General features: G+C 39.8%; 3 protein-coding genes across 8 annotated transcripts; 1 reads left to right on the plus strand and 2 right to left on the minus strand.

The window, feature by feature from the left end:
• Nucleotides 1-1,080: 1,080 nt before the first annotated feature.
• Nucleotides 1,081-4,291, minus strand: LOC108042561 (probable tubulin polyglutamylase ttll-15). 2 transcript variants are annotated; one of them, XM_044456970.1, is made up of 5 exons: nucleotides 4,132-4,291; nucleotides 2,901-4,066; nucleotides 2,628-2,841; nucleotides 2,489-2,570; nucleotides 1,081-1,778 (listed from the first exon to the last, which is right to left on the minus strand). In XM_044456970.1, the coding sequence occupies exons 1-5, from the start codon at nucleotides 4,183-4,185 to the stop codon at nucleotides 1,675-1,677; spliced, it is 1,620 nt and encodes a 539-aa protein (XP_044312905.1). In that variant the 5' UTR covers nucleotides 4,186-4,291; the 3' UTR covers nucleotides 1,081-1,674. The 2 variants fall into 2 exon arrangements, with proteins under 2 accessions (XP_044312905.1, XP_016976379.2); XM_017120890.2 differs by lacking the exon at nucleotides 1,081-1,778 and having other exon boundaries at nucleotides 2,024-2,570; nucleotides 4,132-4,290.
• A 1,016-nt stretch (nucleotides 4,292-5,307) lies between these two features.
• LOC108042557 (probable tubulin polyglutamylase ttll-15) lies at nucleotides 5,308-7,150 on the minus strand. Its single transcript, XM_044456967.1, has 4 exons — nucleotides 7,066-7,150; nucleotides 5,847-7,012; nucleotides 5,578-5,791; nucleotides 5,308-5,507 (listed from the first exon to the last, which is right to left on the minus strand). Exons 1-4 carry the CDS (start codon nucleotides 7,117-7,119, stop codon nucleotides 5,391-5,393), a joined length of 1,551 nt encoding a protein of 516 aa, XP_044312902.1. The 5' UTR covers nucleotides 7,120-7,150; the 3' UTR covers nucleotides 5,308-5,390.
• A 275-nt stretch (nucleotides 7,151-7,425) lies between these two features.
• Nucleotides 7,426-10,888, plus strand: LOC108042556. 5 transcript variants are annotated; one of them, XM_017120881.2, is made up of 9 exons: nucleotides 7,426-7,709; nucleotides 7,767-7,871; nucleotides 7,923-8,063; nucleotides 8,126-8,228; nucleotides 9,019-9,152; nucleotides 9,474-9,614; nucleotides 9,678-9,884; nucleotides 10,006-10,359; nucleotides 10,451-10,888. In XM_017120881.2, exons 1-9 carry the CDS (start codon nucleotides 7,509-7,511, stop codon nucleotides 10,823-10,825), a joined length of 1,761 nt encoding a protein of 586 aa, XP_016976370.2. In that variant the 5' UTR covers nucleotides 7,426-7,508; the 3' UTR covers nucleotides 10,826-10,888. The 5 variants fall into 5 exon arrangements, with proteins under 5 accessions (XP_016976370.2, XP_016976372.2, XP_016976374.2 ...); XM_017120883.2 differs by lacking the exon at nucleotides 10,006-10,359; XM_017120884.2 differs by lacking the exon at nucleotides 7,426-7,709 and having other exon boundaries at nucleotides 7,777-7,876; nucleotides 7,942-8,063.
• Nucleotides 10,889-11,186: the final 298 nt, after the last annotated feature.

Consider the following 11,186-nt stretch of genomic DNA (forward strand, 5'->3'; position numbering starts at 1 on the left):
ACTTAAAACAGAGTTGTTCTTATAAAAACAGCATTAAGCCGCTTGACTTTAATTAGGATGCCGAACTGCATTGCATTCCTCAACTTAATTAATTGTATATCCAATAAAATCCGCGAGTTTACTAGGTGCATTAAATGTGTTGTATTGCACTTTGCAAATGTTTTCAATGCAACAAGATCCTAAAAGATTTTTATATTACTTTCAGAGTTTTGTGTACCTGAGGTTCTCGGATTACCAAAGCTTTAGATTTGCAACTTAGGTCGTGGGATCTCATTAAAAAAAAATATGTGGGCTGGTTTGGCAAACCAGAAACTAATGAGCTTCCTTAAGAGTATCCCTATGATTTTTTGTTGGGAAAAAGTACTTTGGTATATAAAAAATCCTGACTTCCCGAGGAAATACTTGACTAAAAGCAATCAGTTTTTTGATGGAAACTTAAGTACTCGTATCAAATTACGAGCCAATGAGCGTATGCATGAAAAATAATGGGATCTCGTCCTCTCGCTTAACGGTGGTGCCGTTTGGGTAACGACCTTAAGAAGAACAGATGTTGGATCAGAGGAATTTGCATACTCGAAAGCAACTAAGCCGAAAACCTACCCAATATAAAGCCAGCTTGGTGTTAAGTATGAGCTCGAAATGAGCAAAGAGAAATGTAATGAACCAGTTCGCCCATGGTCGCATATCAGCATCCTGCAGAGTACTTCATTTGCGCCTGTGCCCAAGCTTCTTGGTCAGCTTCTTGGCTCCGAGATGCAAATGAAATATGCGCCGGCATTAAGAGCAAAATTACAAATTTCAGGCGAGGAGTGCGAGAGGCAGCTGCTTCTGGCTATGTCGATGGGTATGGCGCTGCCTTCTGCACGGTGGCCATTTCCTGGCATTTTAACTGGTTTTGTTTGACGGTGGTTACAATTAGCGGCTATTTAAATTGCCACGCATGAGCCGCTATTAATTACGGAACGATGGCACCGCAGCCGAAACCGAGAAAAAGTTGTTTACGCCTGGTATTCCAGGGGTTTGGGGGGCAGTCCAACCGTTAAACGGAAGCTCAAATGCCTTTCAAGTACCGAACGAAGTACACAGAAACCGAGATCGGGAAACTAGAACCCGATAGCCTGCACTGATTTGGGCTCGGGGGAAACATTTTTTATCAAACAGCAATTTGCACCTATCAGTCGATCCCCGATCAGTGTCCCTTTACTGGGGAGCTGTGCTTTTTATTTTCCCATGGCGCAATCACAACTAATGCACAGCGTATGGAGCCTCTAAATGTCGAATGAAGTCAGCGATAAATTCAGCTGGTTGATTAGCTGTTGGGGCAATAAATCCATCGCTTCACACCGCCACAAGTAATTGCCGACAAAGCGTCTTCGTCGTCGTCTTCATCTCCATTTCGACAAAAAAGCTCAGCTCTGCTCAGCGACTGGGGGACTCGGACTCGGACTTAGACTTGGGCTCGGGCTCGCGTCCAGTCCGTCCATCCATCCATCCATTCTCTGGTCTGGACTATCGGACTCTGAGTAAGAATGTGTGCCGGCCAATATTTTATCAAACCTGACATTTCCTCGTGTAGCTCCGATTATGGCCCGGGTTGCGACGAGGTCGCGATTCTCTGCGACCAGAGCGGCATTGATTGCCACTGCCCATGTGTATTTATTCCGCTGCTTATGTTTATGTTGACATTGACATATCTCGCGTCTTATCGGTTTGCAATAAGTGTACGCCGGGCCATCGCACAGGCAATGGCACTCCAGCAATGAGCCGGCATCGCTTTAACGTCTGTTCTGCTCGGCCAATGTCGCCACAGTCGTCGATATTGCCAGAGGTATTATGGCCGAGGACGCTGGCGACAACTGCAACTCGGATCGGACCCTCTTGTCTCGGGGAAATGGACAATGACCTGCCGCAACGAACGGGTTTGACCATTAGCAATATGTTATTAGGCAAACGAAATTAGAGTTGGAATTCTTCAAATTTAAAGGATTGTAATTTCATATTATTAATACTCATTTAAGATCACATTCCGTTTTGTTAAAGAAATCAGTGATCATTTTAATTACTGTCATTTTTCAAAATGTCATATTTATGAGATATTTTAAGTCATATTTTATATAGAACATTAATATTGACATAATATAGATTTTTCTTAACGGTAGCCTTTTATGCTTAAGTTATTTTAGAGGTAAGGAATCTCGTTCATTAAGGACGGATTAAAAATTTTGTACATTTTTTTTCAATTCAATTTGAAGCACCTAAGAGCTTTAGCTTAAAGTACTACAATTAGTAAATCATTTTCACTGACTACTAACAACTGAATGGCTATACCAAACATTAAGCCAATATCCTATTTATCAGTTTAAAACTAAGTACAATCGGTGGCCAATTTACTAATGCTGAGCATAAGAGGTTACTAAGTCACAACAAATATTTGAATATTCAATTAAAATGATTTAATTGCACCAGGCAGCATCAAATTGGCATTTGTTATAGAACCAGCGGGTCATCCAAGCGTTTTTCTTCGTCATGTTAGCGGTTTCTTCCATAATGTTAAAACTCTTTAGGTCATGCTGTAAATAAAATAATGGCTAAGTAGGAATTTTATCATATTTAGATACTCTACATACAATTTGTTGAGGAAAAATGCGCTTCATGTCAATGCGATGCAAGTGCTCCTCATGAGCGTTCTGTAGCATCTTGTACTCCGATCCACTAAGGCATTGTAAGCAGAGATCGCATTCCTCCTTGTTGCAGGACTTGTCGCAGTCGTAGGCAGCACATCTGTTTAAGTCAGTGGCCAAGTTTTTATCGGCCGTGATCATCTCATTGCTCTCACCAAACCTTTTAAATACATAAATACTTTGTAAAACTTATCGAATGGTTTAATAATATTTACTTACAAGGTCCCACTTGCTGCAGTGAGTGGCCGAATTCCTACTAAGTTAAAAACACTGTACAGAACTTGCTCGTACAAAAGTGAATTCGGCTTGAAATGTGCTGAAGAAAGATTAGGAGACATGTTGGCCTCCATGAGGAAAACCTTTAGATCCTCGTCAATAAACAGATCAAATCTCATCAGATCGAAAAAGTTGTGTGTCTTGTATGAGCGTAGAATATTGACAATGTCACTCTCCTTTGCCGCAATCGTAGTGCGGATTATGTGCTCGACTTGAGGCCATATCTTGGCGGGTTCCATGTCCTGATCACGGACATATGCTTCGAAAACGGTACGCATGCTCCCGCCAAAGCGATTGTAGTACTTTCGCAGCGAAGGGACCTCCCAGGTGGGCAGGTAGTCGTCCCCCACAATGTATTTGTCCACATTCTCGGCATCGAAGGGATGGTATTTCACAGGACAGTATCGGAACAGAACGTCGCCCGTGTAGATGTAGGCTCGCAAGGGATTAACCGAGGTGATGACTACATAAACTCCGATGTCGAACTTGTGGCCATCCACCAAAAAGGGTCTCTGGACGAACTCCTGGACAAAGGAATCGTTGGATCCGAATGCAATATCAGCCGGAGCTCGGACCTTGATGTGCCGGTGTTCGTTGTGCTTCTGGACGAAGAGTGCCCGCGGATTGTCCCTGGCGTAGTCCAGGAACTCCTCCCTCTGCGCCGGCAGTCGAAAGGCGCGTGGCAGGAAGGGCAGCTGACTGGTGCACAAGTCCACCTTGTTAGTAAGATAGCCGCAGCCCGGAAAGTGGTTCACCAACTGATTCTGGTCGAGATTCTTAAGGCTTGCGAAGGAGAGAAAAGGATAATCGTGGGCCCACAGGAGGTTCCAGCTCTCGTTGACGCCCACTCTTTGGTAGCCGAACATGTCCAGTACTTTCACCACATGCACCAGGTGCTCTTCTGTGGGGCTCCGTCCAAAGATCGCATACGTGGGCGGTGGCTGCTGCAGATCTTCTGGGGAATCTATGGAACTCCAGGGGAAAACTTTGCTGGCATGGGGCAGGAGTTCCACCACCACCGCTGTGGTTACCGTGGCCGCCAAGAATATCATAATCGGCAGCAGGCCAATGCTATTTGATGGCTTCCCGGCCTCCTCTGATTTGGCCAACTATAAAAAGAGAAAGTTTTTAGCTGCTCATTAAGGGAATATCCACTATTTATAGCCACACTTACTTTGCTTTCTGCTCCCGTTTGGTTAGGAACATTTTCCTCCACACTAGAATCCATCCTAAGTCTAGAAGATCTATTTTAAAATACCAATACCAGCGACTAATTTAAAACAACCTTTTAATCACGATCTCCACAGCAACCAAACTGAAATTCCCAGTTTGCCATTCAAAAGAATGCGCCAACGGGTCAGCTGTTTAACAATTTCCCTTTGATGGCGGGAGTTTGAAAGTGGTTGAATGGTAAGGAAAATTCGTAACGTTTATTCAAATATATTTTCTTAACTGAGAAATTAAATGGAAGCTATTGGTATTTCTTTAAGTTATATTATTAGTGTCTAAGACTACTGAAACTATAAGAAACTTAATTTTTGTAAAATTTAAGTGGCTTAAGGTTAATTTTTATGAAATATAATATATTATCTGTACTAAAGTTTATTTTACAAAATTTTATTTAAAAATATAAATATTTGTGCAATAAAAAACAGTTATTAATAAAAAACAAGAAAGAAGCAAACTTCAGCAAGCCGAAGTTTATATACCCTTGCAGTTATTACAAAAAATTTCGATTTCTATGCCTATATTACTAAAAACAATGAATCTTATGATTTTGCGCTGCATTTTGCCATCGTATTTATAGCAGCTATATGATATTGAAGTCCGATTTTGATAAAACTAAAAGCGAATTTCTAATAGTAAATAATTACTATGAATATTTTGATAATCAGAAAAGCAGCAAAATAAAAATTGTATTTCATCTTATTTTTTAAATTTTTTGATTTTCTCATGGGAGCTATATGATATAGATGTCCGATCGTTATTTATTTAAAACCGAAATTCCACAGTATTTAAATATTACCAAATCACAAAGAACAACAAAAAATTAAGAATAACAAAGTTATCCTTTCTTAAATTTTTTTTCCGATTGTACAATATATGATTAGTCGCCCGGTCCGGCTCGTTCCGACTTATTACTACCTGCAATAGAAAGACAACTTTTGTGAATAGATTTAAAAGTGAGGGACTAGTTTGCGTAGAAACGGACGGACAGACGGACAGACATGGATAGATCGACTCTCCTGGTGATGCTGATCAAGAATATGTATGGGGTAGGAAATGTCTCCTTCACTTAATTGCAAACTTTTGACTGAAATTATAATACCCTCTGCAAGGGTAAAAAATATATATACTTTATGGAGTCGGAAATGTCTCCTTCACTGCGTTGAATTATAATACCCTCTGCAAGGGTATAAAAACCTTATCTTCCTAAGTACACCAAGTAGCATCATATTGACATTTCTTATAGAACCATCGGGCCATCCAAACGTTTCTTTGGGTCTTGTTTAAAGTTTTTTCCGTCATGTTAAAGTTCTGTAACTCGTGCTGAAAAAAAAACCATTATACTTTTAGAAATGTAAACAAGTCAATTTTTAATTTGAAATAGTTTTCTTACGATGGGTTTTGGTAAAATGCGTTTCATTGAAACACGATTGAAATGCTCCTGATAGGCTTTCTGAAGTATTTCGTATTCCAATTCGTTTAGACATTGAAGGCAGAGATTGCATTCTTCCTTGTCGCAGGACTCGTCACAGTTGTGCGCAGCGCATTGGTTCAAATCCGTGGACAAATTTTTGTCAATTGTGAGCATTTCACTTTCCTCACCGTACCTAGAAAGAATATATATGCTATTCAATTTTTATATATTTGATTTAATATTCATACCGAATGCCAGCTGTGGCACTTATTGAACGAATTCCGACCAGATTTAACGCACTGTACAGCACTTGCTCAAACAAAAGTGAATTTTCCGGGACAAAAGCTGATGAAAGATTAGGCGACATGTTGACCTCCATTAGAAAGACCCTTAAATGCTCGTCAATGAACAGATCAAATCGCATTAGATCGAAAAAGTTATGTGTCCTAAAAGACTGCAGAACCCTCATTATGTCTTTCTCCTTTGCCATCACAGTAGCACGGATGATGTCCTCGACTTGAGTCCAAATCTGGGCAGAATCCTTGCCCTGATCCCGGACATAAGCCTCAAATGAAGTTCGCCTGTTGCCTCCAAAGCGTGAGTAATACTTCTCAAGTGCTGGGATTTTCCAAGGAGGTAAAAAGTTTTCGGCGACCACGTATTTGCCAATATCTTCAGCATCAAAGGGATAGTATTTCACAGGGCAGTATCGAAACATAACGTCGCCAGTGTAGATATAAACGCGCAATGGGTTAACGGAGGTGATGACCACATAAACTCCTATATCAAACTTGTGGCCATCCACCAGAAATGGTCTGTGGATGAACTCCTGCACAAAGGAGTCATTCGATGTTAGATCAATCTCACTGGGTTCCTTTAATTTTATATGACGATGTCTGTTATTCTTCTGAACAAAAAGTGTGTCTGGGTGCTCTTGGGCGTACTTCAAAAACGCATCACTTTCCTCTGGCAGCCTGAAAGCCTGCGGCTGAAACGGAAATCGGGAGGTGCTCAAGTCCACCTTGCTCGTCAGGAATCCGCAGCCAGGAAAGTGATTTACCACCTGATGTTTTCCCAGCTCTGTGAGAGACAGTTTGAAAAAGGGATACTGGTGGGACCATAGCAGATTCCAACTGTCATTTACTCCCACTCGTTTGTATCCCAGTTTATGGAGTACACTTATCACATGCTCCAGGTGAGCTTCCTTGGAACCGTTTAAAAGGAGGGCATATGTGGGCGTGGGCTGATGCTGGTATTCCAAATACTCCTCAACATTCCATTTTACTAAGAACTGCTTGGTGTGGGGAAAAGTTTCTAATAATAGGGCTGTTATTAAAGAAGCCGCCACAAATATTAGAATTGGCCGTAGGCCTACGGACTGTTTCAAAATATTTTCAGACTTCCCATTAGAACACTAAAAGATTGATATTTTATTAATATCCCAATATAAACATCAAGATTACTTACTTTACATTTCGAATTTATCTTTCGGCGGACAGCTTTGTCCACACGTGCCGCCATTTCAGACTAGAGTGATATTTTTAAATACCCAGTAATGCAAAACATTTTAGGAAAATTTCAAAAATTCCATTTTACTTACGCCAAGTTAAGTTCCACCACTAAAGCGCATATTTGAAAATAACATCCCTAGAAAAGCACACAAAGTTTACAAATTTTAAAAATTATATTTTAGTTGACGCTTAACAGAAAAACTATTAAAAATAATTTTTTTAAATGTGGTACATTTTTCAAATTTATAAGCTATCTTAATTAAACCTATTTATGATCATCTGCTGTCACGTTGAAATTTGAAACTATTTTGAAACAATGTCACAAAAAAATAATTAAATTCACTTTTTTGTTCGGTTACATTTTTATTTTTTCGTCTATATTTGTTTACACTTTCGAAAATGCATAGGCGTTTAAGGGATACTGCAGAGGTCAAAAGGATTCAGGCTCTCAAGGCATTGTTCAAAAAAGTTATTCACATGGTGAGCTTAAATAATCCGTGGAAAGACAGCGATGACGACCAGAAGATAAATTCTTACGTCAAAAGAAATATATCGACTCGAGTTCGGGCAAGGCGTAAAACAGGCTTCCTCGCAGCAGCGGTAATTAACAAGGTCTGATAAAAATGTAATATTAATCATAGGTTGATTATATTGCAGGAAAGAACATTAATTCGCACACCTCACGTAATACGAACTATTCCGGAAAGAATGAAATTGTGTACGTTGTTTGCGAAGCTTAGATGCTTGTCTCGTTTTACTCCAGTAAGGTAAACGCAGCTTGAATGGGATACCAAGTGACCAGAATCCTTTCAGAAACTCCGTGCTCGCTTAGTTCCAGTGACCCGCTTGATCGCCGTTGATGCTGGCCGAGTTATCATAAGGCAATCGGATGTTCCCATAACCGTGTATTTTGTAATAACTGGCGAAGTGCATATGATTCAAAATAGAGACAAGGTAATTTTTTAAAGCCCCATCACTGGTTGCAATATTTTTTTCTGTTTGCTTTGATTTTAAAGGATGGAGATGGGCTGCTGAAAGCCATTATAGGTCCTGGAGATATGGTGGGAGATATGGAGCTATTGGAGGGCATCAAACGAACTCACACCTTCAGAGCAGCAAGTAAGCATATAGCTTGGGTTTACAATTAATTGACATAAATATTTTTGTTTACTTTGAGAGGGCATCAAAAGCTGATTGCATACAATAATTACAGCTAGGTTTAAAAATAATTGTAAAGAAATTGAGCTTATCAGGGGTTAGCTTTAATGTTTTTAACCTGCGTTTCGATTTAAGACATCCGCTTGATAAATATTTATATACAATACAAATACGTATTAAATCAGCAAGTTGCGAAAAAAGCACACAATAAATCTTGTGGCTATTCCGCTCTTTGGCAATTTTATCGCACTTAAAGATGATAAGGAGGTAAACTGCAACATTTGCGGCTCATGTTGAAATAAATAGGAAATACATAGCCCAAACACGCGATATGTACGATTGTGTTTATTGGGAATTTGTTGGTTTTTGTTGCTTCATTTGCAATTGCCTGTACCCACCAATTTAATCAGCAATAAACAACGTTAAGTCCTAATTCGATTCAATCAAAATGAATAACAAAATACCCTCCGCCCGAGTTCGTCACGTGCCAGCTCCCCGAGAATCGGAATCGCCCGGTATTCAGTCGAATATAGGTTGGCCCAAAACAACACCCGCCTGCCTTTGGCGCAGTCGTGTGGCTTGATTTTTGGGTGCCTGTTGTTGTGCCTGTTACTCCTCGTGCTGGCAATCTTTCAAAAACAGATGCACGCCACCAGCACCAGTACTTGCCACTGCTCCATGGAGTCCGGGCCGGAGCCGATGTGCCCAATTCGAGAAGTCGCTAGTAGCTATTGAACACTTTACTTTGCAGCTAACTGCGAACTGCTGGTGCTTTTCGACTATGACTTTGCGCAGATTCTCGGGCCCTACATGACGAAGATTTGGGACGAGAAGAAACGGGCCCTCAAGGCACTGGACTACTTTGATTTCCTCGACGATGACCAGGCAAGTACAAGAACTCCTACCCGGACAGAAAACTCAGTTTCAGAGTAGAACGAAGGAAAAGTCACTGCCCTACCCCATTTATTACACATTCTGCATTCAACAATCAATGCTTAATATTCAAAGTTCAACTTTGAATATTATTGCAAAACGCTGAAAGCTCCAAGCAAAAAGGGCAACATGCAATGTTCAATGTGCAACATGCATCAATAAATAAGCAGCATGCAACATTTTAAAATGTCCCTGTCCCATTACTAAAAACCACTTCACGCTTTTGATAGAAATGTTTTCGACTTGAACTATATTTTCTTAAACATTATGTAGGTCATGGAAGCCTGCCGATTCGGGAGGCTAAAACAATACCAACCGCTGGATACCATATACTGTGACGATATAGGATCCATGACAAATGTTCACTTCGTGCTGAGTGGGGAATGTCTGATACTTCAGTGCCTAAATATGAGTGTTAGCAGATCGGAATATATCATTACAGGGTACTATTTAAATGAACCATCATTTTTATTTTAGGTTAGTTTGAAAAAAGGAAAAAAAGTTTTTCAACTAATGCCAACGTCTGCGGGCGATGTGTCAAACATGTTTAGAAAAGGCGTGAGATCCACATTTTCCCTTTCCAGCAAATCGGAGGATGTCTCAAAAATAGATCTGGTTGAGCTCGTGGAGAGTTCAACTTCCAGCTCTAAGGATAATGGCCAGAATACTACACTGAATCGCACGGTGAGCCAACTTAAAATATGATTTCTGTCATCAGGCAATTATGATAGTATTTTAAATGAACGATATTTAAGTGATGCTCTTGTTCCTGCTTTTGTAATCTAATTTTTAAAAAATTACACAGATGCGTAAAATGAAATTAAGAGATATAGAAAAAGCGTGTGGTTTAGTGAAATCATTACCGATGCCGAAGCCACGTTTCACATTGCGCCGTTCAACTCTAAAGTCATCGGTTACCGTATTCTCTGAAGCCAAACATGATTTTATAGACGAAGACATTTTTGAAGATTTTTGGGAAATCTGCGAAGATGAAGATGAGCTGGAAATAAGTTCTTCTGATTCAGAAGACTTGAAGTTAGAGATCAAACCGCCCTTCCGCACTAGCTCAAATGTCTACAAAAATGATGAAAGTGATCAAGATGGAAGTGTTTCTTCATCGTCTATTTCTAGTTTTAGTTCAAGCAATGAAGGTGCAACTGTAAGTCCACGGAAGTATTCGTCAGTCGAAAAGTATTTTTCTATTTTATAGCAACATAATTTACTTACCAATTTTTCGTTTCTCATTTCAGACACCCGTTGTCGAAAGCCATTTTATCGATGTCGGTACACTTACGTTTGGAGGAATTTTCGGCTTGGGCGAGACAATGGAGCACCGAGTGATAATGGCCAGAACCACGGTTCAGTGTCTGACCCTTCCCAGATTTTTCCTGCTAGAAAAGAAGCAAAATCCAGGCAACATTTGGGAGCGCAGGCTACTCTACATGGACTGCATGATTCCCTCAAGGGAAGCCCTTTTCGCCCACTTTCTCAAAGCTTGTGACTGGAGGAAATTCAAAAACGACTTTATTCAGGAAAGTTTGAAGCCATCCGATAATGACGTAACACACGCAGGCGACATTCCAATAATTTGCAGAATTGTGGAATCATCAGAAGATGTCAATTAATTGGTTAAAATAAATTCATTGCGGTCCGTTTTTACAAATTTCAGTTAAACAAAAAATTTATAAATCTTTTGGTTTAACTGAAAAATGTGAAAACGTCCTTGGAAGAACTGACTTTCAGTGTTCTAATACTACAGTACAAGCAACGTTTACATATTTTAGTCACAAAATACATATTTAAACTGCGTAACTAAAAATATTAAAAGAAAATATATGCATATGAATATCCTAACGGACCACGGTGCTTTTAATAGTTTGCAAATATAAAAAAGAAGGCATATTTTAGTTATATCGCTGATAGTAAGTATATCGCTAAAAACTATGCTACACTTTATTATTTTTTTATGGCGTATTAAATAGCAAA

The sequence above is a fragment of the Drosophila rhopaloa genome, unplaced genomic scaffold, assembly GCF_018152115.1.
Source record: "Drosophila rhopaloa isolate 14029-0021.01 unplaced genomic scaffold, ASM1815211v1 contig_155, whole genome shotgun sequence".
In the NCBI taxonomy this organism is placed as follows: domain Eukaryota; kingdom Metazoa; phylum Arthropoda; class Insecta; order Diptera; family Drosophilidae; genus Drosophila; species Drosophila rhopaloa.

Excerpts from the sequence above, each read along its gene's own strand:
- LOC108042561 (XM_044456970.1), bottom strand. The coding sequence starts at position 4,185 with ATGGATTCTAGTGTGGAGGAAAATGTTCCTAACCAAACGGGAGCAGAA. Across the intron at positions 4,067-4,131 it reads AAACGGGAGCAGAAAGCAAA|TTGGCCAAATCAGAGGAGGC; the intron begins GTAAGTGTGGCT and ends CTCTTTTTATAG. Across the intron at positions 1,779-2,488 it reads GATGACCCGCTGGTTCTATA|TAAAGCGATGCCGGCTCATT; the intron begins ACAAATGCCAAT and ends CAGAACAGACGT.
- LOC108042556 (XM_017120881.2), top strand. The coding sequence starts at position 7,509 with ATGCATAGGCGTTTAAGGGATACTGCAGAGGTCAAAAGGATTCAGGCT. Across the intron at positions 8,064-8,125 it reads TGATTCAAAATAGAGACAAG|GATGGAGATGGGCTGCTGAA; the intron begins GTAATTTTTTAA and ends TTGATTTTAAAG. Across the intron at positions 8,229-9,018 it reads TCACACCTTCAGAGCAGCAA|CTAACTGCGAACTGCTGGTG; the intron begins GTAAGCATATAG and ends TTTACTTTGCAG.
- LOC108042557 (XM_044456967.1), bottom strand. The coding sequence starts at position 7,119 with ATGGCGGCACGTGTGGACAAAGCTGTCCGCCGAAAGATAAATTCGAAA. Across the intron at positions 7,013-7,065 it reads AGATAAATTCGAAATGTAAA|TGTTCTAATGGGAAGTCTGA; the intron begins GTAAGTAATCTT and ends TCAATCTTTTAG. Across the intron at positions 5,508-5,577 it reads GCATTTTACCAAAACCCATC|CACGAGTTACAGAACTTTAA; the intron begins GTAAGAAAACTA and ends TTTTTTTTTCAG.